Source organism: Lonchura striata, chromosome 3, assembly GCF_046129695.1.
Source record: "Lonchura striata isolate bLonStr1 chromosome 3, bLonStr1.mat, whole genome shotgun sequence".
Taxonomy (NCBI): Eukaryota; Metazoa; Chordata; class Aves; order Passeriformes; family Estrildidae; genus Lonchura; species Lonchura striata.
Window position 1 is genome coordinate 99,043,993 of NC_134605.1, and position 27,778 is coordinate 99,071,770.

The following is a 27,778-nucleotide window of genomic DNA, read 5'->3' on the forward strand; positions in this document are numbered from 1 at the left end:
CCTGTCCCGGGACACGGCTGAGCCCTGCCCGCGGAGCCGGGTCCGTCCTGTCCCGGGACACATCTCCGAGCCTTCCCTGCAGACCCGGGTCCGTCCTGTCCCGGGACACGGCTGAGCCCTGCCCGCGGAGCCGGGTCCGTCCTGTCCCCTCGCAGCTCCGACAGCAGCTCTTGGTGCTGCTCAGTACAACCACAAATCCTGCTGGGAATCACAGGGCCAATACACTTCGGCTGCCACTGGAAAATGACAACAGCTGGGGACAGGAAAAACCGAAGAACATCTTTAATAGAATACAAGTTGTGACTTGAAGGCTTTTAAGAGCTACATGCTGGGCTGGCCCAGGGGAGACCTTCCAACACCAACGGATCCAATGATCCATAACACTGACCCTTCATGGATTTTGGGAGGGGATTTAGGGCTATTTGTAATCCCAAATCCTTCATCCGGCAAAGCAGTGCCGTGGCCGGGCAGGCACCCGACCCCTTCCCTATCCTATGTGGCAGGCAGGACCTCGACGGGCGCGGCGGGGACAGGGCGCTCTTCCAGCCGGGAAGCCGGCGGCGGGAACCGGGGAGCGGCGGGAACCGGGGAGCGGCGGGAGGCGGGGAGCGGCGGGAACCGGGGAGCGGCGGGAGGCGGGGAGCGGCGGGAGCCGGGGAGCGGCGGGAGGCGGGGAGCGGCGGGAACCGGGGAGCGGCGGGAGGCGGGGAGCGGCGGGAACCGGGGAGCGGCGGGAGGCGGGGAGCGGCGGGAACCGGGGAGCGGCGGGAGGCGGGGAGCGGCGGGAGCCGGGGAGCGGCGGGAACCGGGGAGCGGCGGGAGGCGGGGAGCGGCGGGAACCGGGGAGCGGCGGGAACCGGGGAGCGGCGGGAGGCGGGGAGCGGCGGGAACCGGGGAGCGGCGGGAGCCGGGGAGCGGCGGGAGCCGGGGAGCGGCGGGAGGCGGGGAGCGGCGGGAACGGCGGCGGTTGGCGGGAGCGCTCGTGCCGCGCCGCACGCACCGCGGGGGGAGGGGAAAGCGGCGGCCCCGCCCCCCCGCGCGCGGGCATTCCCGGCCGCCGCCCGCCCCCGACCTTTCCCCCAGTTTCCAGCGCGCGCTGCCCCGCCCCTGCCGGCCCCGCCCCCTCCCCGCCTTCCCGCCGGCCGTGCCCACGCGCCGCCCTTCCCGCCGGCACGCCGCGATCACGCCGCCCGCCGCCGCTCATTGGCCGGGCGCGGGCCGCGGCGGGCGCTGATTGGCCGGCGCCGTCCCTTCCGCGCGGTTTGGCGCAGGCTGCGCTCGGAGCGCTCCCTCGGCGCGCGGCCGCGCCGCTCCCGGCGGGCGGGGCCGGGAGGAGGCGGCGCCGCCGGGTGCCGCTCCCGCCGCTGTGTGCGCGCCGCTGCCGCTCCCGCCGTGCCGCTCCCGGGAACAGCGCTGCCCACGCCGCCCGCCCGAGCCGCGCCATGCACGGCTCGCCCTGCTCGGACATGGGAGATGCGCCCGCGGTGAGCACCGGGCGCGCGGAGGGAGGGCGGGAAGAGGGGCGGTGGGGATGGCCAGCGCCGGTGCAGCCCGGGCACGTGCTCGGCGCCGGGCGGAGTGCGGGGACCGCCGCCGCCTCGGCGGGGGCCGCTGCCCACCCGGCGGGGGGCGGCTTGGTTGGGCAGCGGGTCCTGGGCGGCTGTGCCAGGGCAGAGCCCTCGGAAGGGAGCGTTCACCTGCAGGGAAGGGGGGCGGCCCTCCTTCAGCGACCGTGCGGGGGCGGCGGCGGCAGGGTGGGAGCTGCCCGCCGCCCCCTTCTCCTCCTCCTTTCGGTGGCACCGCCCGGCCGCGGGGAGCGGGCGGGGGCCGCTGCGGCGGGGGAGGCGCTGCCCCGCGGCGGGACCCGCGCTGCCCCCGGCACTGCCCGCAGTGCCCGCTCCTCCCTGCCCGGAGCGACCCGCGCTGCCGCATCTCCCTGCCCGCCACGCTCCCTGCCCGTCCCCGTCCCGCCCGTCCCCGTCCCGCCGGCCGCCCGCACGTAGTTCCCGGCGGGGTGATGCGAGGACAGGCGCGGTTGGCCATTTCCCTGGCAGCAGCCGGGGAGCCCGCGCTGCAGCGCTCGTCTGCAGAAAGAGCTTTTTCTGTCAGGGTGGTTTTTTTTAAAATTTCGGAGTGTGTTTTGAGGAAGGGAGGCACATTTTTTTTAAGGTTTCTCTAGGGAAAGCTGCTCGCCTGAAACGTAGGGTTGGAAAAAATAAACCTGTGTGCTCGGCTGCTTGCAGGCGCGCTTAGAGGAGCACTGGCAGACTGCTCAGAGCCAGAGCCCCGCCTGGCCTGGCCCGGTGTGACAGGCGGGTGAGGTCCAGGCTTGCAGGCACACATCGTGTTTTCCTCTCATTGTTTTTCAGTGGCAATTCTTAGAAGTCTGTCTCCAAGGTGTTAATCGCTTTTACCCCTTCCGGCCCCCGAATCATGACATCTCCGTGCCTGGTACCTCATGTTTTAGGTGAAGGTCTTTTGTGAGTGCAGTACTAATATTTTTGATCCATTATGTTTAGCATGTTTGCCTGCACATCCCTAGAGTGTAAATACAGCTTTATATCTTTGTGACACTGTTCAATAAGGATCATCTCACATTACTTAACTCAGTAACAAAACCCATTGACTTAGTGTACAGGTTGTCAACCAATGAGTAGAATTCCTTCTAGGGCTTGAGGCCATGCTAATGGTGTGGTGTTGCCTTTAGAGTAAAATCTTTTTCCTGCAGTACATAAACATTCTGTGAAACAGCAATAGGCTCAAGAGGCTTGGTCCACACTTCTGAATCTCAGCCTTCAAATTAGTTGGTGTGTCTAAAGACTGGAGGAGCCTGGATGCCTAGCTGAGACTGAGCTGGCATGTCAGTAATAACACATTAACCTAGCATAGCTTTTGGAGTCACTGCGAAACACTGTGAGAGCTTTGTGAAGTTTAGATATCCTTGTGCACAGAAGTCAAGTGTTTTGCATGCGTACACATGCCCACACAGATATTCTCTGATGCTTGTAATTGGAAACAAATCAGTATGATTACATTTGTCTTTGTTTTACTCTTAGTGTGCTTTAGATACCTAGCATCAGGCTAGGTTTAGATACCTATGTAGCATCAGGCCTTTCTGAAGTACAATGCAAACAGTTCTCACTGCACTTTGAAGACCATTTTCCTTCTATCTTTTCCCTATCCTGGCTTCTCTATTAAAAATACTTTGTGATGTGCAGTACTCCAAGGCAATGATCATACCTTAAAGCATCTTACCAGCAGCTGAAATTTATCTTATTTCCAGAATGAGATTAGTGCTGAATAGTCTTTTGGATTCAGGAAACAGCCTTGTCTAAACAAGGTTCAAAGTCAGGATTTTCCTCTTTTATGCTTGTATGCAAGCATACAAGGGGTGTGTTTGTTCAGACCAGTGTCATCCAGGAAAGTAAGCGTGGAAATGCGAGCCATGCACATCTGTTATTTTCCTGGAAAATCACATGTCTTCTTTTTTTTTTTTTTTTTTAAGAGAAGGGAATGTGAAGACAAGCTCAGGGGACAGTGAGAGATGAGCCAGTTGGTAAAAGTCTTGCCACGGGCATGGGATCTGTTTCAGTTGACCTTCATTGTGAGCAGACTGTGTGTGGGTGGTGTCAGTTTTGTATTCTGACTTGTCCTAACAGCCAGTAATCTGATTACACGCAGGTTGACATCGTGGACATCTATGAGTCCATCCGTGAACGGCAGCGTCATGACAGTGAAAGGTCCACCTGCAGCACCTTGGAGCAGAACGACATTGAAGCTGTTGAAGCCCTTGTTTGTATGAGCTCCTGGGGTCAAAGATCACAGAAAGGTGACATATTAAAGATAAGGCCCCTCACGCCCTTCTCGGATTCTGGGGATTTCACAATGCATGCCGAGGCTGCGGCTGAATTACCAAAGGACTATCTATCGACACTGGTAAGAAAAGCATGAACACAAATAAATATGCCCAACGCGTGGATGTCACATCCCTGCAGTGCTTTAACTTGGCTGGAAAAGACAGGCTTGCTCAGGTGTCCCTTTGTCATAGCCTGTGCTGTATGTGTGCACAGAGTCAGGAGGTGGGCATGTTGAGTTTGTTTTTTTGCTCTCTCTGGTTTAGCAAATGTAGAGGCTTTTGTTAAATTTAGGTGTGAAAGACAGGTTATTGGATTTGACGGGGATGTCACCATGGCTGTTGTAGGTTTCTTGGAGCACTTTGAGTAAGAATGGCAGAGTGAGCCTTGGTGATTAGGCATCAACATATCTGCAAGCACTGTATAAAAAAAGGCCCTTGATGATATTATGCTTCGCTGGTCATTTTAAGAGAAAGTACACACTACCATTATGAAATAGGCAATTTAATTAGTTTCTGTACTATGTGTTTGTACATGTAGCCTGTTATTTCTCCAGACATTGGTCTACTCCAGCTGACTAATGTTGGTTGAATCCAAATATTTTTTCTTTTATTTCAATTTATTTTGCAACAAAAGTAGGTATTAAAAAAGGGCTTGGTGCCATTAGGGTTTTAGATGGTTAAGGCCCATTTCAACCAGTAGGCTTCTAGTGTGCAGTTGCCAGGAAAAATGGGAATAATAGAGGAAAGAGGCTGGGATAAGATCAGCTTGACAAGCAGCTGCCATAATGTCTCCTGCTGCTCAGTGCTGACACTGTCTCTTGAGCAGCACAGGAGATATCTTTCAGTGGGAAAGGAGGAAGAAGAGGTGATGCAGGAAGACAGCATAGAGAGAAATGGATGAATAAGAAGGGACAGTGCACTTTCATTTGTCTTTATCTAAAAGGTAGCCATGAAACAATGAGGTAATCATTGAGAAGATTTAGGGCTTGCTGGGAGCTTGAAACAGAAAAGTAGAGTATTGCTATCTGTTGTTGGTCTGTTTATTCTGCTTATAGCCTCTTATAGCTGTGCCCATTGCTGAGGAGAAAGGAATGAAAGACTGTTTTGTGGTGCAGTGAGTATACTTGCAGTGTTCTGTGCAGGTTTACAGCTGCCTCATTGCCCTCCTTTTATTAGTATGCTTTTAAGCATAATCAGAATTGTCATGAGATAAGGCAATGTGGTGTCCTGGTTTTGACTAGGATATTATTTTCTTCCTAGTTGCTGGCACAGTGCTGTGTTGATGATTTAGAATGAGCATAATGTTAGTAACATACTGATGTTCCAGTTGTTGTTGAGCAGTGCTTACCCCAGGTCAAGGACTTTTCTGTTTCCCATGCTCTGCCAGTGAGGAGGTGCACAGGAAGCTGGGAATAGCATGGCCAGGGCAGGTGATCTGAACTGGCCAGAGGGATATTCCATACACAGAGTGTCAGCCCAGCGTAAAAACTGGGATGACCAGTGATGTTGGGAAGCACCTGGGTATTGGTCAGTGGGTGATGAGCAATTGTACTGTGCACCACTTGTTTCTCTTGGGTTTTATTGGTCTCTCTCTCTTTTTGGTATCTCCCTGTAATAATAATTACTATTGTTGTTATTATATTTTACTTTATTCCAATTATTAACTTGTTCTTGTGTCAACACATGAGTTTTATCTTTCTGATTCTCCTTCATGACAGATCTAACCATGTTGAAATAAATTTGTTATCAGGATTCATCTTACTAGTTTATTAGTTGTTGATCACAGTGTTGAATTATTTGCTATCAGAGTTGTTGTGTTATGTAACAATTTACTTCCTATGTATGTTCCCCCTAGTGTTATGGTATTTTTGGGGGCTGGACTAAGGTTATCATTTTATTGTACTTGGTAACACTGGATTATGTGATAGCACAGAACTGCTGGCCTTGAAATTAATCTGGTTTCCATACTCTCAGCCCCTTGATCATCACCTCAATACTTGGGGAACCATCTGTTAGAAACTGCTAATAGTGACACCATTTGCCTACACAGCCAATCTGTGTAGAAGACACACACAGTCTTCCCCTTCTTCTCCAGGCATGGGAATTTTGGAAATTTTGAATATCCTTGGGATGCTGAAACCATGGTCCATTAATGACCAGGAACTGGGAATGTGGTTCAGGTCTTGTTTAGGGTTAAGCAACTGTTTGTGGCTGCTCAGACCCTGGCATCATGCAGTGTGACTACTCAGACCCCAACAAGGGATGATGCAGCTGAGCCAGAGGATGAGCTTGTGCCATTGCCAGTTGTGCTTGTACACAAGAAGAAATGAGCACCAAAGCCAGCTCATTTAGTGAAGGAGGGTGAAGCAGGGCCATCACAAAAACTGGATGGAAGAAGAGACAGAACAAGAGGTAACCACTCAATCCCTGGCCCTGAGGGATCTGTGGGATACGTGAAGAGGTTTCAGCTGCTGTCCAGGTGTGCACACTGTCACCTGGCTGCTCCAGTGGGGCTAGTAGCCTAGAATTAGGAGATCAGGAAGCTAAGCAGTTGGGATAACCTTCTAGGGAAGAGAGCATTGACGAGGCGATTGAAAAAATGACATGAGTCTTCAGCCTGTGAAGGCAGCTCGGTCAGGTGTGAAGGAAAGGTATCCTTCAGGAAAGATGTAATGTCACCCAGGCAGGTGGGCTACTGTGGGGAGACATGTCTGGGGCAAACACAACTCTACAGTCTGGTACCCAAGGGAATTAGCTGTACCAGAGGGGGTTTATTGTGATATGAGCAGGGCACAGTCACCCACAGATCCAGATGAAGTCAGTGTGCCCAACCCACGTGGCAGAAATTTGAAGCATTTGCCATGGGCTTGCAATATATTGATAGTACTATTGTGGGCAATGCAGCAGCAGTTTTTTGAGAAAGGGAAGAAAATAGTCCAAATCTCTCTGAAAGTTGCCATAAAACAAAGTAAGGTCCAGGAACCTCCACAGGAGATCCAGTTTTTAAGAATAAAATAGCGAGGTGGATGTCATCAGATCCCAATGGATTTGGTTAGCAAAATAACAGCTACGTTTCTACCAACTAGTAAGAAAAGCACAAACTTTATTAGGCATTGTGGGTTTTTGGAGAATGCACGTTCCAAATTACAGTCTGATTGTCAGCCTTCTCTGTCAAGTGACCCAGAAGAAGAATGATTTCAGATGGGGCCCTGAACAACAACAAGCCTTTGAACAAATAAAACAGGAGATAATTAATGCAGAAAATTAACTCTGCCCAGCCCTTGGGCCAGTCCAGGCAGGACAAGATACAAAAAATGTTCTCTACACCACAGCCAAGGACAAGGGTCCTACCTGGAACCTGTGGTAGAAAGCACAGTGAGAACTGAGTCAACCTCAAGGGTTTTGGAGTCGGGGGTACAGAGGATCTGAAGCCCACTGTATTCCAACTGTAAAAGAGATCCTGGCAGCTTACAAAGATGTTCCAGCTGCTATGGAAGTGATTGGTACTGAAGCACAATTTCCCTAGCATCCCAATTCCTGCTGCTGGGCTGGATGTGCAAAGGATGGGTCTCCTGCACACCACATAGGTGATGCTATGTGGAATAAGTGGGTCTTGCTGGTCACGCTGGGTGCTCAAACAAGAAACCTCAGTCATCGTGACTGCTTTCAAGACTCCTGGGATTGGCGAGAGGGCAGACTCTTGGATGCCACCTGAGGAGATGACGTGCTGAAGAGACTCTTGTATAATAAGTTACCAAAAAATGAGAAATGTTTGATTCCTGCTGTATTGTAGGAAAGCACTGAGGTTGAAAAGTGGGTGTATGGCATGTCCTACAAAAAGTTACAGAAGCTGCTGAAGGAGAAGGTGACTTGAGTTACTTTGCAGAGGTGAACATTGGCTTTAGACACTGCTGAACAAGAAAACCAGCCAGTGCTTTATCTCTGCTGATTCACGGGTGGTGGCAAATGCCATGTGGTGGTGGTTGCAGTGATGGAAGTAGAGCAGAGGTAAACTCATCTGGGCTGCTGCCTTGTGGCAAGATACTGCTGCCTGGGTGGAGACCCTGGTTGTGAAGGTATGTCATGTGGATGCTCATGTACCCAAGAGTTGGGCCACCAAGGAACATCAAAACAACCAAGAGGTGCATCAGACTTTTTAGATTGAAGTGGATCTGGATTGGCAGGACTCACAAGAGTGAATTATTTATTGCTTGGTGACATCTGAGGTCATCAAGGAAAAAATAAAAAATGCAACATGTAGATGGTGTGTTGATCGAGTGGTGGACTTGACCATGGGCACTTTTGTAGGGCTATCCATAATTGTGAAACATACACTTGTTATTCAAGATGAGTTGTTAAAGCCTCTTTGGTGTGGAGGACAATGGCAGAAATAGAAATATGGGGACACCTGGCAGATGGACTCTTACCAGGCTCCCACACACCCACCAAGGCAAGCACCATATGCTTATGATGGTGGAAGCAACCACTGGATAACTGGAAACCTATTTCGTGCCCCATGCCACTTCCTGGAACACTGTCCTGAGCCTTGGAAAGCAAGTCTTACAGCAACATGGCATCCCAGAAAGAATTGAGCCAGACAAGGGGACTCATTTCCAAAACAACCTCACGGACACCTGGGTTGAAGAGCGTGGCATTGTGTGGGTTTATCACATGCACTATCCTGTGCCAGTCTCCAGGAAAATTGAATTATAGAACAGACTGTTACTGAGAGCAGTGGGTAGTGGGACCTTCAAACAATGGGATACACATTTAGCGAAGGCCACCTGGGCAGTCAGCACTAGAGGTCTGCCAGCTGGGCCAGCTGTGCTCAAGGAAAACTTACACAGTGTAGAGGGGGATAAAGTCCCTGTAGTGCACACAAAAAAGCTTCTGGGGAAAACAATTGGGGTTATTCCTGCAACAGTCAGTGACAACCCGATCCATGGCATTGCTTTTGCTTGAGGACCTCGGTGCACTTGGTGGGTACTGTGGGAGGATAGGGAAGTCCAAGGTTTTGTTCCAGGGGATCTGGTTCTGTGAGGACAGCCAGTGATTTGGATTGTATGATGTTAATTGCCATATAACACTCATGTCACCACTGCTGAGGGGGCTACATGCCACATCAAGGGTATTACAGTAGGAGTCACCCAGATTAACGAAGAACAAACTTTGATGGAACTGGACAAACACAGCAGTGGTGGAATGAGAACTAACTTCAATAGGCAGCAATCCAGCGTAACACACAATCTTTCCTGCCCTGAAGATCTGCCATGAATTGGAGCCCAAAGCGATGCACAAGTGAGCTCAACAGATGTTTTACAGGGATGGCTCATAGACTAAGGGAATCATACCTGTATCAAAAGACACGAAAAATAATGATAGTTAATTGGGATGTATTGAAAAGTGTGGGCATGATGTAAGTGGCATAGAATATGCGGTGGATATTGTCCTGTTTTCAGCTGGGATAGAATTCATTTTCATCCTAGTAGCTGGCACAGTACTGTGTTTGGGATTTAAGATGAGACTAATATTGATAACACACTGATGTTTTAGAGTAAGCACTGCTCAGCAACAATTAAGCCAAGGACTTCTCAGTGTCTCCTGCTCTGCCAGTGAGGAGGAGAAGCCTTGTGAGAGAGCATGGCTCGGACACTACTGACCAAACTGGCCAAAGGGATATTCCATACTATGGAGCATCGTGTTCAGTGTATAAAGTGGGGGGAGTTGGCCAGAAGGGGCCAGTCACTGCTTGGGATCAGGCCAGGTGGGTGGTGAGCAGTTGTTTTCATCGTTGGTTTCTCTTGAGCTTTATTTTTCTCTCTCTTTTTATCTGCCTTTTTATTACAATCAATATTTTTATTATTGTATTTTCCTGTATTTGAATTATTAATTTGTTCTCATCTCAACCCATAGATTTTACCTTTTTCTGATTCTCCTTCCCATCCATATGGGGTGGAGGATGAGTGAGCTTTATGGGACTTTGTTGCCATCTGAGATTAAACCACAGCAGTATAGTTTATTCAGTTTGTCCTAAGAGGCACTTTCTGAGATGCTGGGAGAGGGCGTGTAATTTTATTTTTCAGAGTAAAAATAGGGAAAAACTGTGCTATGGAATTACACTGATCCCCACTGGTGTGGGTTTTTTTTTGCAGTGCATGACCCCTCCGCACAGCCCTGACTTCGTTGAGATGTCGGCAGCTACGCTCCTGTCCTCACAAGTGACTTACTCCAAACCAAGGACTGTCATGGCAAGCACAGCTGCCTGCTCAGTCACATCAGCAACCAGTGCCTCTCCCGTAGCCAAGCCATCTGTTCCCAGCGTGGGGCGACAGTGCAGTCAGAAGCCAGTGATCTCTGAATTCTCCGCACCTCAGCCTTGCCGGGCCATGGCAACAAGTGTCATACGTCACACAGGTGATAGTTCTGCTTACCATCACATTCCTGCTGTGCAAGAGAAAACAAAGGTAACTTCAGGCTACAGCACTTCCAGAGACTGGTGTGGAGCGGATGACCGAAAACATTCCAGACTGCCACAGGACACGTGGGCTGTGGATGATTTAATCAACAAAACCTCTCCCGTACATCAGCCTTATGCACGTGACTCCAGGGATATTGCGACCAATAAAGGGCAACCACCAGTCCGGCCTGTTTCGCCACAAACCCACTTACCAAAGAATTGTGAGAGTGACTTGCCAAAAAGAGCTACCCCAGCGGCACCTGCCCCCGTCTCAAGCCCCCAGGTTCTCTGTCAAATGATCCCTGTAAATGGACAAAGCAGCATGATTAATGCCTATGTCAAGCCTTCAACGCCCATGAAGCCTATTCTGCCGCAGACAGCCGCGCTGTCCCAGCCTGTGCTCATGGGACCGTCGGTGCCCCAGGGGACTGTCATGCTGGTGCTCCCGCCGCCCGCTGTCGCGCAGGCGCCGCAGTGCCCGCCGGCCGTGGTGGCTGTGGGCAGCACCAAGCTCCTGCCCCTCGCCCCTGCTCCTGTGTTCATCGCTTCTGGTCAGACCTGTGCCCCCCAGGTGGACTTCTCCAGGCGGAGGAATTACGTTTGTGACTTCCCTGGGTGCAAGAAAACCTATTTCAAAAGTTCCCACCTCAAAGCCCACCTTCGCACCCACACTGGTGTGTACCAGAGGGCTCTGGCTTGTGTTGGGGCACCGAAATGCATGTCTTTGAATGGAGGGGGGTGGGAATGGGAAGAAGCAGGTAATGGGGAAGCTTTTGCTCATCTTGGGGATGTTCATTCTCCATGGACAAGCAAAACAAGACGTACTTTGTTCTGAGACCTCAGCTGACCCTGTAGTGTTAGTTGAATTTCACAGGCTTTAGTTGGAGTGAAGCTTTGCCATCTGTGTGCATTTGTTTAGATCTAAGTGGACTCCTGCCATCTGGACTAGATTGAAATGAATTGTGCAAGTCCCTTGTTTTGGAGCACGGGGAGGTCTGGTGTAAGCAAAATACAGTACAGGTAGTTGGTCTTAATTGTTCACGAGTAAAAGAAGAGAGAAGCTCAGAAACTGCTTTTTATATTCGTTTAGGGGGAACAAAAAAAACCCCAGAGTTTTGTGTAGGCTAAATGGGAATGCATTGAGATTTTGGGTTGCTGTGTTAGGAAGTAGAGCTCCTACAGGAATGTAACAGTTTATTCAGTTGCAGAAGGGGAATTTTAGATGTAAATGAAAATGAATTGTAATTAATATGAAGTGATTTGCTCCATAAATTTGGTCAGTGGGGAAACAGTCTATATGTGTTTTACTTACCCTTTTTCTTCTTCCAGGATCTTGTTAAATTAAAACTAACTTGGAGTTCTCAGGGATTATTTTTGATGTTGAAGGATAGGCATAGTGGGAGACTGGTATAGAATAGTTCTATTTTTGGTTTTCCTTAACTTTTTCCCCTACCCGCTGTTACCCCACAGTCACTGGGTTTATTGTATGTCAGCTTGCGTGACAGGATTTGCATTAGTTTGGCAGTTTGTCTTAACAGTTCCTTTGGGAAAAGAGCTTAACCTCTACATGAAGCTGGTAATTCTTGTAAACCATCATTCAGAGGTAAAATGATGCTTCTGCTTCTGGCTTGAGAGGCTGCTGAATTAAACCTGGTGCTCCAGGATAAACAGACTATCAGCAGGTGCCTTGCCTTGTGCACATGGGAGCCTGTGTGTGTCCCTGTATCGTGATTAAAACATCAATGCCAGGTGAAACATGCTTACTCCTCACTAACAAATTCCCATTACAGGATCAGGAGGAAGAGTAGTTCAGCTTTCTTTTTCTGCCTTTTCTCTGCATGCTGACTAGCTAGATCCTAGAGCATCCAGAAGACACAGACTTTACTCTCAATACCTGAAGTGAGAACACTCCTGTTGAGCTTCCTTTCTGCGGGTCCCTTCTTTTCTGCTCTGAAGCGTCCCCATAATTGTGGGCCACATGGTAGATGTTTGTCTGGAGTCCTGTGGGAGTTGCAGGCAGCAGTTGCAGTTTGTGGTTGTTCAGGACAGGTGGGATGTTCAGCAGTGGCCCAGGATGAGCAGCAGCTGATGTGGGCAGCTGTGCTGACTGCTGCCATTCCTGGTTTGGGGGGGCTGACAGACAGGCTTTGCCTCAGGAGTGCTCGCTGGTGTGTGTTTGTGTGTGGAACTGGACCATGGAGCAGGACCCAGAGGCTCCATTCCAGGCTTCCTGTTTGCCCACAGTATTTGTGGATGACATGCTGCAGCCAGAGAGATATGGATACATGGGGATGGGGCTTGCTTCTCAGTCAGCAGATAAGGCAGCTTTATAAACTGGGATTTTGGACAACTGGAAAACCAGACTTGATTAAAGAACACTTAAAGAGAGATAAGGAAATAAGTAGAAATGATAGCTATTATTTTTCTCTAAAGCTTAATCTTACATTGACTGCACAGATGAGCAGTTCTGCGGAACTCCCTGGTTTTTGCAAAGCAGGTTTTAAGTTAGTCCTTTGATGAGACCGCAACGCAGCTTCTCAAAAGTAACGAACGCTTCCTTTGTGTCCTGCAGGTGAAAAACCTTTCAGCTGCAACTGGGACGGCTGTGACAAGAAGTTTGCCCGCTCGGATGAGCTGTCGCGGCACCGCAGGACGCACACGGGCGAGAAGAAGTTCTCCTGCCCGGTGTGCGAGCGCCGCTTCATGCGCAGCGACCACCTGACGAAGCACGCCCGCCGCCACACGGCCGCCAAGAAGACGCCCAGCTGGCAGACAGAGGTTGGCAAACTCGGCAGAATTGCCACAGCAGAGAAACCCAGGGGCAGCAGCGCCCTGAGCATGCTCATCCCCGTGCCATCACCTGCCTGCCAGGGCTAGAGCGAAGAAGCACCTTCTGCAAACTTCTGCGAAAGATCGGGAAGAGCTCCGATGGCAATGGCTTTTGTTTTCCCCGTGTTTGTGTGTACTTTAGTTTCCTGCAGTTTAGGTCCTCTGTTGATAGTGCTATGTGAGGAATCTAACATATTTCCTCGTCCCTTCCCTGTTGGTTTTTTTCAGTACTTGGGCAATTGCAATCACCAGCACTTCAGGAAAGTAGAACTCCTTGGAAATTATTTTGGCAATAGGTTAAAAAAATTGTAGTTGTAATGCTTGCTGTTAATATTTTGATGGACAGTGAAACAGGGTGGTTTTTAATTTTTATAGTACTATTTTCTATACCAAATATATTTTGTATTTGTTTATTTTGGTCTTGTTATGCAGGCAAATTACTTGCATTAGTAGGGCTGTGCTGGATGAGACCCAGAGTTTTGGAAACTCCTTTTCAGTGAACCTAAACTATTGTATTCAGAGTGTTTTATAAACACTTACCATTTGATAACTCATACTGGTTGGTGTTTTCACACTTGGAGATCCTGATCCTGCAATGGGCTAGTGCTCTTATGCTCTCCTTATGCAGTTACATTGGAGATCAAAGTGAGTCAGTAATTTTTAAAACAAACCAAACCAGAATGATCTTATTTGAGAATACAAGTGCTGAGATCCTCAGCATTTTATGAGTTCATACCCTTTGCAAGTAGAAGCTGATGTAACTGTTGGTAGAAGCATTCTTGAGTCCACATTCCACTGGAGCAAAGTTTGGAGGAGCCAGACTGCTCTGATGGAGATAGAAGCACAAACCCTGTTTAGAAATTTTGACACTAAAAATTATGCTTTATTTTTGGTCCTACTAAACCAACATATCAAAATAAACTGAAAAATGTGAAAATGGCAAGATAGCCCATTAAAAATTAGTGGCTCTCTCTATATATTTTTTGAGTAGAGGAGAAATAAAAAAAATAAAGTTTTTTTTGTATTGTGGATACTTGTGCACCTTATAGGAAATTGTTCAAGCCTTTCTTTTACCTGTATCAATGCACCAGAGGAAGTATTAATTGTGTCTTGAGTTAAGAGATAGCCACCCTGTCAACTTGATGATGCTCTTCATGTGGCCTTATACTTCTCCACAGTACTTTGTATAAAATCACCCTTTTCTATTAAACAATACACTCTCCCTGTTGAATGGATTTTCTTTTACACAAAGTGTAATGATAGTTAAGAAATGGAACCAATGGCTGCAGGAGTGCTGTGTTGTAGTAGCATGGTGTGAGTAACAAAATGCCCGTAGCACAATCGGAGTGCTCCATTCCCGAGGTGCAGAAGGTGTGTATGTACTGTAGCAGAGCTGACAGGACAGCAAAGCACCAGGTGTTTTGCTGGGAGACAGCTCCCCCCTGAATGAAATATTTCTGGAGTGCTTATTCCTTCTGGACTCTTCTCCCTTCAGCCACTCTGCACTGAAGCTTAGTTGAGCGCTGAGGAGGATTGTTCTTCCTATATGCATCAACTGTGGATAACTTGGAATGCACTCTCTCTTTACTGCTTTGTTCTGAAATTCTGGTCTTGTGGGCAAAGCACAGATCTCATCTATGGAAGTGCTGACTTGCCAACCTCAGCTGACACTCCTCTGAAATTGGCAGAGACCTGTTTCAGTTAAAGCAGATGATGTAATTATTTTTTACACTAAAGTCTATAATTAACAGTAGTAAGTTTCCAAGCTGCACTAAATCGGAGTATTGTGCTAGGTGTACTGAAGCTTTTGTGCCTGACCTTGTAAAGGCCCACACCCTGTGCACTGACACGTGCTGTAATCCCACTGACCCTGGTGTACGTGCCAGTGAGGTGTGTGTGGGCCTTGCTTTGGAATCTCCAAAGGGCTCGGTTGGAACCTCTTTGCCTGGTGAAGTGGATCCTTGTGGTGTTGCTGTTCTCTGTTGCTACCTAGTTTTCCAAGTTTCTGTGGTGAACAAAGAGATGTTGCTGCTCTTACTTTTTTTCTCCTCAGAAATCCCTTAGAACAAGAAGTCTGACTTTTGGATGCTGTTTTTGCATGCTTTTAACCAGGAGAAGCATGTCCCGTCTCAGTTTAGTAGCCAGTTTCGCACTTCATTTTTTTACAGACTAACTATTTATGGTGCTCACCTGAGAAAACAATTTGGAAACTCTTGTCATAATTATATAAATTGTCATGGTTTTTGCATTGTGGGGGGAGGAAAACAGTGGACTTGGAGAATAGACTTTTTAAAAGTGTGTCATGTATGTGTGTCACGATGTGGAAAAGCAACTGCTCCCTCCTTGTTTGGGTGTACCTGGCCTGCAGTTCCTGCAGCCCTCTGGGATGTGTGGGTCATTCTCTTGTGGACGTGTGTGAATAGCTGTGCTGCAGTGTGGCTGTGTCTGCTCTCTGTGTTCCTTCCTGCTGTGTAAGGGTTATTTATGGATTAAGCATGACTGGCATAGCTGCTGTCCTTGCACTTTACTGCCTGAACTCTACTGTTCAGTCTTTTTATTTTGAGCCTATATTTTACGGAAATGGAACTGCATTTTTGTACGTGTTTTTAACTTTTATTAAATAAAATGTATGTAATGTGACTGGTTTTAAGTCATAAAAAAATCATGGGTTTTCAGGTTTCACAGGCGTCCATTCCGGAACTATGTAAATCCTTCAGAATTAGGTTGTGTGTCTAGGCCAGTGGAAGACTTGGAGCTTGCTAATTCACTTACCTGTAAATGCAGGATTTTTTGGATCCTGTTGTAAATTGACCAGTGCTCAGTCGTTGATGATTTTACACCACTCCTGTTTTTGGTAAGAGGTGCACACCCCCACCAGGCCTTGAGGCTTCTCTCTGCTCTCTGGAAACAAGAGTTCCCAGCTCCACACCACTTCCAGCCCAGCCTCCAGCAGCTGTCAGCAGAAGGGATGTGCTGGGTGCTGCTCCATTAGTGTCACAAGCTGTGCTTGGAGTGAATGCTGGAATAAGGCAGAGATGAGAATTTAACTCTAAAGGTGGCTGTGCTAGCCCCAGTTCTTCTGCTCAGGTGGGCACGTGCCTCTGGCAGGCTGGGTATTACCTCCCAGTCTCAGCTGGGAAGGAGGTGTCCAGTGGTGGTGACAGCAGCAGCAACTACCTACATTTTTATGCTGCTTCCATCTGACCAGTTCCTGAACTGCAGAAATATTTATTTCCAGCAGAAAGGGAGAAGGTGTAATGATTGCAGCTTTTTGTCAGCCTTTCACTGCAAGGTGGCTCAGTCAGTACAGGCAGAGCCCTTAGGGAGTGACCTGGGAGTGATGACTCAAGGCTTTGTCCACAGAAGAGCACATTGTTCTTGCAAGTGTGAGGAAGGTGAAAAGAGATCTCACGGATGGTTCTGCTTCCCCCTCAAGAGAACAACTGGAAAGGAAAGCTTAGGTACAGGTTTAATGCTCTGGCAGAACAGCACAAACTTCAGCCCCTGAGCTCTGCAGTTTGCCACAATGCTTTTGTCTCCCAGGGGAAGATGTCTTACCTATCTCTACTACTTTTCAAGGAAGATTTTTCTGAGCATCGAGTTACATCTCTAAGAATACTTGTTTCAGTGGGTTTTTTTTGCTGATTTTTATTTTGTTTTCCTGGCTTTGTTTATGTGAAACATGACAATGGATTTCAGTCTGTGCATACCTTTCTGCTTTTCTTTAGACCCAAGATATGGTCTGAGCTGTTCCATGCAGCCAGGAGGTGCACTCAGTCCACATCCTCATGGGGATGGAGTCTGGAACAGCTTCATCTAGTGATAGAAAACAGCCTGCATACAAAAGAAGCCTTCTCAACTACCCCTTTGCTGACACAAGCATTGTTAAGGGCAAGTCTTTCTGTCTTAAAGCCATTCTAAATCCATGAAAAGGAATCATTTTCTGAAGGACAATGGATTTGTGCTCAAACATGTCTATTGGCTTAATGCTTCATCTTGCAGTCTGAGTGGCATTGCTTGTTAGACACCCCATCCTGTGTGGTTGTACAGCCAAACCCTGGGCTGAGCAGCAGCTTGAGCTGTCTTGCAAACCAGTGAGCACTGATCCTCTTAAAGTCTGGGCACTGGAAGAGTGAATCCATTCTGATGCTGCAGAGGTGGCAGAGGTGGCCCGTGTTGCAGGGTGCTTGGTGTGCTCCTCCAGCTGAGGCCACGGCTCTGGCTCATTTTCCCTTTCCAGCTGTGAAAGCTGTACTGAACATCCTTCATCTTTCATCTCGACCCGAGTCCTGCCCCAGAGTTGCCTCTGGATTGAGATCATTGGCAAGGATAAATCTTCTGACTGGTTTTGAAGTTTAACCTGTGAGCCCACCTGCCTGTTTACCTTCATTCACGTCTGGCAAGGCAGCTTGAGGCAGGCAGGCTCTGGCTGTGAGAAGGCAAATTGCTTCCATGTCTGCAGCAAGAGTAAATCATGACTCAAGACCCAGCAACCTCCAGGCTGAAGAAATGGTGAGACAGTCCAGGAGAAGCTGCAAAGCCTCAGCCACATCTCACAGTCCAGGCTGTCCTGAGATCCTCTGTCAAAGGCTGTCAAATGCAGCCTTCTTCCTTTTCTGCTTCAGTCCTCAGGTGTAAAAGGAAATTGATGACTTTATGTGCTGATGTGTGCAGAAGGCAATGGGCATATCTTAAAACATGCAGAAAACTTGAGGAAGCTGGAGCATACCCTTTGCTGGGAGAGTTTGTGCCAGATAGGAAGAATACCTTAGGTTTAATTGTTTCTCTTATGGCATCTCTTGAGTTCAGAGTGACTTCTCTTCTGTTGGTTATTACTGCCCAGATAAATCCACTTCACCCTGTGCAAATAATTGCCATGTCCTGTGCCCAGAGGTGAGGGGGAAGCCTGCTGTGGGTATGGTCTGTGCCAGGCAGTTGGTAAATGTGGTGGGCAGCTCCATGAGGTTCCTGTGGCACAGCTCCAGGCCTGTGGGCCCCTGTGCCCCCCTTGCTGGGGCAGAAGCTCTGTTTCAGCAAGGCTCTCTTGCTCCTTTTGGACTAGTGCAAAATGCAGCATGTAGCATTTGTCTTTGTCAGATGAATAATGTAGTGATTTGGTTAAAAATAATAGCCTTTTGCTGGTTTATTAATGGAGATTAATAGTGTCAGCTCAAAAGCCATTGTTAGCTATCCTGTTTTATGCTGCGGGTATTGAGCAGGGGGGTAGTTTCCAAAATGATGAATAAGAGACTCTCCAAAACCCTGCTTAATTCCAGCAAACTGTTTTAGGTGCAGGAAGTCAAATATTTTTTTAGCAGCAAGCTGAATATTTTTCTGTCCTTCAAGCAGTTGTGATTTGATGGTGGTTTTAGAGAAATACCATGAAAAGAAAATTAACTTCCCAATAATTCAGCTGGTTGGATATCAGCATTCACGCCCTGAGATGTGGCAAACTGATCTCTATAGTGCAATTGTCCTTTAAAAAAAAAAAAAAAAGCATTAATTCAATAAGTTTCTCTCGAAATCTGTCATGGGCACAGCTACTGCTTTCATACTATTACTTACTTACAAATGATCTAGTGTCCTGTTTTCTGTGAGCAAGGGATGGACCAAAAGCAGAGTTACACTGACACCAGGTAATTAAACTGTAGTTGTGGTTTCCCAGCCCCACTGCCCCTGTCCCTTTGTGGTGTGAAGCTGGGTGCAGGTTTGACACAGAGGGAGGAGCACAGTCCCCATCAATTCTTGGGCAGACTGGGAACTGGTTGGGTACCACCATCCCGTTCTGCATGGTTTGAGAATGAGACAGATGGCTGTGAGCTGTCAGTGCTGGCTGGCTCTGTGGTCTGAGCTCAGTGCTGAGCACACATCATTTTATGGCACAGAGAAAGCCTGCAACAAGACCATACCACAGTATGAGGTCCCTCCTTGCATCCCCAAACTTCTTCCTTGCACCTTTTCCCTGGTGCAGTGATGTCCCAGCTGCATCACTCCTTTCTGCACCTTCCTGTGTTTCTGCAGCTCCTCCTTTTCTCTTGGTGATGCTGGAAAGGTTATCTGTGAAACCCAGTGCACCTTTGTTCCAGGTACAGAAATGTGCTTGTCTCTTGGTTATTTTAGAAGCTCATTTTATAAAACAGCTCAGTGCTTTGCTGTGTTCAGTAGAGGGATTTTTTTCTGGAGCCTAACAGTATGTTCTGCTTAGGTGTTCTTTTTAATTAGTCAATTCCTGTAATTGTGAATACTCAGGCTTTCCTTCAGGAGAGTTTGAAATTGGTTGTAGAGCTGTTACTGGGCCAGTCACCAAATGCAGCCTGAGAGAGAGCAGCTCTGTAAGGGCAGGCAGGGCACATGCAGGGTGACCTGGGGGAGGCAGAGCTCTGGTCCCTGCCTGCTCCTGCCACTGCGTGGTCTGACAGCAGTGTGGCTTGCCTGCTTGCTGTGTCACTGGAGGCCATCCAAAAACGCAGCAATCCACTGGCCCTGTGCTCACAGAGGAGGAGCTGTCACCAAGCGCAGTGAAATACCTCCCCACATGTGCCAGAGACTCTGGGGACCTTGACAGAAGGAAGGTCTTAGTTGAAAGGATGAAATCCAAGTTCAAAGAAAATCTAAACCACTATAGTGATTACAAAAGCATATAGAGTACTGTGGTCCCCTGTGGTGCTAGGGTCACTATTTTTTCTGCTCTCCTCTGCTCCTTCCAGTAGGTCTTTGGGAGCTGCTCTGGTGAGTGGGCTCTTGATAAACTGCAGAGAAACTGTATTCCTGCCACAGATCAGTGACATTAATAGGTCTAAAAATGAGTGTTCCTGAGAAATAAGTGCTATTGTTCAAAATTGGATTTTTCCTGGAGCGTTAGAGAGCCATTCCTCCAGAGAGCCCACCCAACTTCTCCAACAATGCAGGGACACCTGCTCTCTTCTCCAGCTATTTCTGGGCCACCAAGGTATCACAGAATCAGAATAACCTGGGTTGGAAGGGTCCTTAAAGATCATCTAGTCTCATCCCCCTGCCATGGGCAGGGACACCTTCCACTAGACCAGGCTGCTCTGAGCACCATCTACCATCCTGGCTTTGAACACTTCCAGGAATGGGGCACTCATAATCTATTCCAGTGCCTCAACACCCCCACAGGGAACAATTTCTTCCTTACATTCAACCCAAATTTAGCCTCTTCCAATTTAAAACCATTATCCCTGGTCCTATCAGCATGTCCCAGCTGGTGTGCTGGGAGCTCTGGGAGCTCCTGCCTCCAAGCATGAGGGAGGTTGGCTTTGATGGAGGTTGGCTCCCTTCCCACTGCCCACCCCGGGCTGCCTGGGGCCTCCCCAGCTCCCAGGCAGTGCACAGTGTCCAGCCTTGCTGAAGGCTGCTACAGGGAAGAGAACTGGGGTGTGAGTCTGTGTGCCTGGGATGATCTAGTGCCCCCCTCAAGGCATCCCACCTGCCACCCTCCAGGGATGCATCCTGCAGAATCCCACCTGCCACCCTCCAGGGATGCATCCTCCTTAGTCTCTGCAGGTACCAGTGCATGGTTTTTCATGTAAGCAAGAGAACCTTTTTCAGAACACCTGATGCCTTCACTGAGGGCTTCAGAGTATAGATGCATTTATTTCTGTTTCACGGGTCCCAGGAATCATAAAGTACTTAAAATACAGCATCTTAAGAGGTGTCCTGCAACTTTTTCTTGTAATTACATGTAGTGAAAATTTCATCTGATGCCTTTTATGCTTCAGCTGAAGATAGAAATAAAGTACTTTTCTACTTCTGATAATAAGCAAATACTCATAATATGTTAACATGCAGATATAATAAAAGCAGAAACCCAAAATACCAGGCTTCCCTGTCTGGGAGCACTGAAAATACTGTTTCCTTAGGGGACAGAACTTTCTGGTTTACTTTGCAGTCAGCTAATCATAAAATGCGGTGATTTTTCTTGTAGGACAAGAAATATTTGGGAAGGGCCAGGAGTAGCAATTATGAAAACTGATCCCAAATGGTTTGTTGCTCTACAAGAGCATGCAAATACCTCTTGAGGAGGATGACTGAAATGGGGATGTGCCTCCTGTTTTCACTCCATTCACTGGGATGGATCCACACCCAGGAGCCCCAGGTAGGACACCTAGGCTGGGACCCTATCCCAAAGGGATCATACAAATACTGTGTTCTCTGATGGCTCCCAGGAACCTAATCTGGCAGTGGGATGGTGGGATTTGAACTCTGAGATTACACTGCCTATGCACTAGATGGTGGGCTCGATCCCCTTTTCCTCCTACCTCTCATACTGGGGACCAGATTGTAAGAGACAATGCCAAATTCAGACCTGGACCTGAGACTTGCACAAGCACAGTTCAGCACATTTTAAGTGGCAGAATGGTGATTTTCATTCAACATCCCCTTAAATTCTGGATCAGATTATATTGCTGCATTTTTTTTTACTAAATTCAAAGCAAGATCTTCCTTCAAAGCACCACATTTCAACACCTCTAGTATGGCACTTAATTCTAGTACATGTTCATTTAAAAATAGCATTTAGAAATGAGCTTCTAAATATTGATTCTTAAGATGAATTGGTCCCTCTTCCAAGTGGCACCAATCAGAAATCAGCAGCTGGTGAGGATCTTCCTGCTCTCACTGGGAGCTGATCAGGTGAACTTTCTCCTCTGTGCTTCCCAAGCAGCCACGCTGTCCCTCCTGCTCCAGTCCCCTCCACCAGCCACCTCTGCCGTGCGGTCTCGCACAGTGGGACGCTGCGGTGGCAGCAGCTCTGCTCAGCTGGGCTTCCAGGGTCGTGCCTGCCGTTCTCGTGGTGGGGACCTGGACTCAGCGGCAGTACTCCCGCTCGATGCTGGCCATGAGCTCCTCCTCTGAGTAATCATACAATATTGTGGACTGCCCCAATGGCTTCTTGTTGCTTTCTGGGCACCTATCACGGAAGGGAATAAATTATTGGTGTTATGAGACTGACTCAGGCTCTGAAGATACAAGAAGATCCTTGCTTTTTTTTTTTTTTTTTTGTGAATGGAAAGATTGAGCTGCATGTGGCTTGTTGAGACACAGATACTCTGTCATGTCTAGTTCCCATACCCCACTGGAACATTGCCTGCTGACATTTGCTATCACTTGGCACCAACTTAGTCTGTGAGTTCACCACGGTACAACCCTTAGAGTACTCCAGGATCAAGCTCCCAGAACCTTTTGAGTTAGGCTCCAGGCCCAACTAATGGACAGTGTAGTCTTTATACTACTTTTTAAGATTTTAGGCAAAAAGAGATTATTTTGTTCATATTTGTAAGGAATCTGAGTTTCAACCAAAATATGAATGCAGCTCCCTGAAACTGCTCTTACGGCTTTTGTTTTCACATCAGCACAGCCCTCCCATGAGTGAGAACTGATGTATGACTCAAAGGGAACTGGTATGGGGTTTATTGGTGTTATCAGAGGTGGTTTATGTTGGGTTCAAGAGAAATCTGTCCCTACCTGCACAAGGGAGAACAGTGACAAGTCTTCTGCAGGCTTTGACCACTGTACCTCATGCTACCAATTAAGCCTACTTGATCTTACCCTTCAGGACTCAAGAGAGGAGCCAGCAGCTGACAAGTGCCTCCTTGGCCTTGTAGAGATCTGGGAGGTGAGCAAGCTGGGCTGTCAGGTTTGGAACACATGGCTCCTTGGAATGGAGGTCATGGTGAGGTGCAGAGCTAAGTGGAGAATTGAGCTGGTAAATCCAAAGTGCTCTGCCATGCCATGTTAACCAAGACTCTCAAATCCAAAGTGCTTTGCCATGCCATGTTAACCAAGACTTTGTGACCATCCACTAGTGAAGAACAAGTAAGCAAAAAACAAATGCTTTGGTTTTGTGTGTCAGTTCATTGCCAAAGAGGAGAGATTTTCAAGGGTTCGTTGCCAAAGAGGTGATATCCACTAGCATGGCTCCAGATCTGTCCCAGACTCATTATCTATTGAATTCCTCTAAGGATGAGATCTATCCCAACCATTGCTCTTGCAGATGGAATGAATAGAATTCATCCATTAGCATCCTTTATTAAAAAAACCTGAGGACCTGTTTACTAGACAAAATCACAGAAACTGCCCCAAAGCAGGTATGTAAATGTAGAATCAGAACTGAAGAAAACAACCCTGAAATGCTTTTCTAAGGACACTTTGTCCTACAGGGGAGGTGCTTTCACACTGTTCTCCTTGGGCCAGGCAGCATCCTCAGGCTCCTGCCCAGCCCAGGTGCTCTGACTGAGCTGTGTTTGCCATGCCCATGTGTGTCAGAAATAGCCTGGTGTTTTTCCTGGAGTCACCTGATGGCCAGCTGATGACACTGGCTAGTGTAGGTATTCTACAGTTACTTACTCTGCACTTTGCCCTTGATGGCAAGTTCTACTAGCAGCAAGCAGGATTTAGCAACCAGACTCTTCTGCTCATTCCTTTTATTCATTTTCCTGCTGAGGGCTGCAAGGTATCTGATTTCCACTGCACTAGGTTAGAGCTGAGAAGAAAGCCACAGGTTCAAGAACTCGAACCATACAGCAGCATTTACAAGGCAATAATGGGAAAAGGAAGTGCAGAAATCTAAGTTAAAACACACAATTTACTGATTTAAAATCTACACTGTGACAATTCTTTAACTAATTTTATGTTACGTGATGAATTACAGGCAGAGCTCCTGGCAGCTTGCTTGCAGGCCCACAGAAGAGCCATTGTTTCTCTTAGCAGTTACATAATTTCCCACTGTTAATTATTCTCAATGCTTTGGTTTGCATGGAGAAAATCTCCAGGTAAAACTCGTTGAGACACAGATGTGCTTCGGAAAAAACAAAAGCAGACTCCACTTCCTATGCACATCCCAGAAATGAGAGGAAAAGAGAGGGCTGCATTTCTTTAAAGAGCAAAGGAAAAGCAAGTTGCTGTTCATTCTGTTTCTATATTTGTGGCAAAGTCCTGTATCATTTAATACAGGAAAACTGAAATAAAATTTAAAAATTAGAGCTTTAATCTGGATAAAAGGAGAAGCTTCTGCACCCTGAGCACAGCAAGCAGAGGAACAGGCTGTGTGGTTGCCCAGGCTCTATCCTTGGAGGCTTTCAACACCTGATGGGACAAAGCCTGGAGCGTTCTGCTCTGACTTCACAGTTGATCCAGCTTGGAGCTAGAACTAGGAGATTGGACTAGAGACCTCCTGAGGCCATCCCAACCTAAACCTCCATCTCAAAGGCACGTTGTTGCAGCTATTTCTGACGATCCTAGAATTCAGTGAACAGCTGTGGCAGGGAAATCCCAAGCTCAGGATGTGCATAGGACAACAGCTGGTGGACCACAGGCCTGTTCTGTGCTCCTCCAGCTGCTCCAGCAGCAGAAGAGGCATCTTGCTCCTCTTGTCACCACGTGCCAGGGCTGCAGAGCCTGGCTTCAAACACAGAGTCCATCTGAGGGCTGTTAGACCTTCCAGCCAGCAAAATAACAGGTCAGTACCTTGAGTGGAAAGATTTTCAAACCCCAGATGTTCTGGGGAAGGAGACAAACATGTGAAGGAGCAAAGCTGAGAGAGAGTTAGCTGAAAAGCATACAAAAGGGGAATTTGCAGTGTGATAGGACAGCAAGGAAAAGAAGGCTAGTGCAGCTTTATCAGGATTACCGGACAGGCTTCTGGGCGCCTCACTGCTAAAATGTTCTTAACAGCTTGGAGGGAGTTTAGAAAGCAGCAATAAAAGTGATTTAAGAGGCTGGTGCAAAACAATTAAGGAAAGAGGAAAGCAAGAAATGTGTTCCATTTCAGCTACAGGCTTCTTGATGTTCCCTTCTTAAGGGAAGCAGGAATTATGGATGCATTTTTTTGTGAAGACAATGAACTGTGCAAAGTGGAGAAGGAAATGCAAAGGACAAAATTAGACCAACAGCGAGCAAAACCACCTATGAGCAAGATCCCAGCCATGGGGATGGCTGTCAGTGCCATATCCCTGGTGTCAGGCAGGTGCCTGGTGTGGGGGAGAGCTGCCTGCGGGCTCCATGACAATGGCCCTGATGGGTGACTAGGGTGACAAGCTCTCAGGCAGAAACCTGAGTTAAAACTGGCTGAAAACTCAACTGGGGTGAATCTAGGCCAGTGTTTTTTATCATTTTGCTGAGGATGGGCAAGTCCAGGGTTAATCATTAAAATGCCTTCTGCAAGATCTAGCAGCTGAAAAATGGGTCAGAACAACGCCCTGGTAACTCTGCCAGTGACACCAGCCTTGGCAGCAATTATAAATCATTACTGTGTGCCTGGGCTGTGTCATCCACCCGTGAACTACCAGATGCTGGAGAGCAGTTCCCAAAAGATTTTGGGGGAGGGAGGATGAGAAGTAACACAGCCCAACCAGGAGCACATCCAAAGTATTTACCAAGGGCTGGTTCAGATGCTCGTGTGGTGTCACACAGGCATGTTCTAGGACAGGAGTGCATGCCCACCTCTATCTTGCATGACTGCTCTCTTGACAGACACTGTTAAGTCTCTGTACCTAGCTCTTCTCCTTCCTTGACATTTGCTTCTCCTTTAATTGGCTTTACGGGAATTTCTTCAGTCAGCAACTCTATCAAGACAAGGCTGACTTTTGTTTGTAAAGTGTTTACCTAGAATGATTCCAGCCACAGAAATGTGAAGGATGAGACACCTACACATGCACATTAACCTCTGTTTCCATGGCTTGATTTGATTCTATTTGATTCGATGTCTTCAAAAATTTGCTGGGTGCTGGGCCATTTACAAAAAAATGTTTGCATAGTTCCTGCCAGCAGAAATTACAATTCTGCTTATCTCAGGCAGTACAAACACTTCACACGTGAGCTATGGGACTCTTCAGTGGGTATAAAGTAAATGTTATCTAAATGGAAATAATCTCCTGCTCTGTCATCCCAGATCAGAAAACATTTTCTGCTGTCTCAAACCTTCCTCTTGCATGTCAAAGAGGGTGGGAGAAGGAAAGCCTTGGCAGAGTGTGATGAGCCAGTGGGTGCCTGGGACCAGGGAGCTGCTTAGGGGCCTGGCAGGGTTGGCTGTGCACCCCAGGAGGAGACTGCTCAGTTGCCATCATAGCCCAGGGCCCACTGAGGATGCTGGAAAGCACAGGAGAGGTTTGAGTCCCTGTGAGAGCACCTGTACAAGCCTTGCCACCAGAAAAGCCAAGGGCAAATGTGTTTTCCAAGCACTCTGGGAAGCAGCAGCCTTGCCAGGTGAGCTCCCTGCCAGCTGGGAGAGAGAGCAGGAGCAGGAGGGCGGACAGCAGCGGTGCCTGGGCTCTGCTGACACATCCAGCAGCGCTGCTGGGCGTTGGTAGGTCACACAGACCGTGACCAGGGTCTGCAGATTAGGCTGCTCTCGAGTGCTGCAGGAGCAGAGGGGCTGGATGAGAATCAGAATGAGAATTAATGCTGAAGAGAGTCACTCCTTAATGTAAGTAGGTGATATTTTAAGATGGTTTTTCAAGCCTGTTCATTTCACCTGTTTTTTTAGCATGTGTTAAACTGTCCCCATTCCTAGTACAGGCAGACTCAGAGGCTCACTCTGCTAGGCTGCTTTGGCTAATGGAAAATTTCAGATTTCTTTTGTTTGGCACCCAGAGCAGCAGGTCCCCACCCTGTTCCCAAGGGACACTCATGTCTCTAACTGGCACAGCATTGGAGCATCTGATGGGCTTTCTCTTATGATTCCTAGGGAGCAAAGAGACATTATTCTCCTTTTCCACATGCTGCAGAGCCCACAGGTGAATCAGGGCCTGAGCTCTTTGCTGGAGCAATTCTCCACAGCTTTGCACTAACTACTCCAAGGTGTGTCTCTGACATGTGGACATCCTAAATTCTGATTGCTCACTACCTCTATACTACACTTGAGATGGAGCCTGGATCTTTTCAAGCAGCACCTGATTTTTTTTTAATTTGAAAATAAGTAAAATGGCAGAACATTTAGGGCTATAAACCATTTAATATCATTCCCAGCTCCTTTGCACAGTGTGAGGAATGCAGAAATAGCATAAAGGTCCCTTTTCCACATGTGTTTTCCCCTTGAAGATACCATGAAAACATGGATACTCACTGCTGGTCAAGGTTGTTGTTCTCTGGGCCTGGTGGGCTTCTGGGTGACAAAGCCTAGGACAGAAGACAAGACAGTTACAACACTTTGAAGTCAAGGAAGGTGATTCTCCCCCTCTGCTCTGCTCATGTTAGACCCCACCTGCAGTGCTGTATCCAGGTCTGGCGTTCTCAGCACAGGAAGGACATGGACCTGTTGGAATGAGTCCAGAGGGGGACCATGAAAATGATCAGAGACATGGAGCACCTTTCCTGTGGGGCTGAGGTAGTTGGGGTTGGTCAGCCTGGAGAAGGGAAGGCTCTGGGGATACCTTATTACAACCTTTCAGTACTTAAAGGAAGTCTACAAGAAAGATGGAGAGAGGCTGTTTACAAGACCTGTAGTGACAGGACAAGGGGCAGCAGTTTTAAACTGCAAGGGCAGATTTAGATTAGATCAAGGATTTGAAATTAGCTGATCTTCAAAGTTCCCTTTCAACCCAAAGCAATATTTCTTTCTATGAAACATATCTCTGTCTACAGTGGGCAACCTGTCCTAGTTTAAACTCCCTGGTTTGGTT

At 48.0% G+C, this 27,778-nt stretch overlaps 1 protein-coding gene and 1 long non-coding RNA gene across 3 annotated transcripts; one reads left to right on the forward strand and one right to left on the reverse strand.

The window, feature by feature from the left end:
* Positions 1-1,347: 1,347 nt before the first annotated feature.
* Positions 1,348-15,782, forward strand: KLF11 (KLF transcription factor 11). Of its 2 annotated transcripts, none has more exons than XM_021525419.1 (4): positions 1,348-1,484; positions 3,682-3,936; positions 10,009-10,987; positions 12,886-15,782. In XM_021525419.1, exons 1-4 carry the CDS (start codon positions 1,443-1,445, stop codon positions 13,188-13,190), a joined length of 1,581 nt encoding a protein of 526 aa, XP_021381094.1. In that variant the 5' UTR covers positions 1,348-1,442; the 3' UTR covers positions 13,191-15,782. The 2 variants fall into 2 exon arrangements, with proteins under 2 accessions (XP_021381094.1, XP_077638552.1); XM_077782426.1 differs by lacking the exon at positions 1,348-1,484 and adding an exon at positions 2,349-2,467.
* Positions 15,783-20,736: 4,954 nt separating this feature from the next.
* On the reverse strand, positions 20,737-27,275 carry LOC110467980 (uncharacterized). Its single transcript, XR_002464961.3, has 2 exons — positions 27,223-27,275; positions 20,737-22,071 (listed from the first exon to the last, which is right to left on the reverse strand). It is a non-coding gene; the product is annotated as an uncharacterized LOC110467980 (long non-coding RNA).
* Positions 27,276-27,778: the final 503 nt, after the last annotated feature.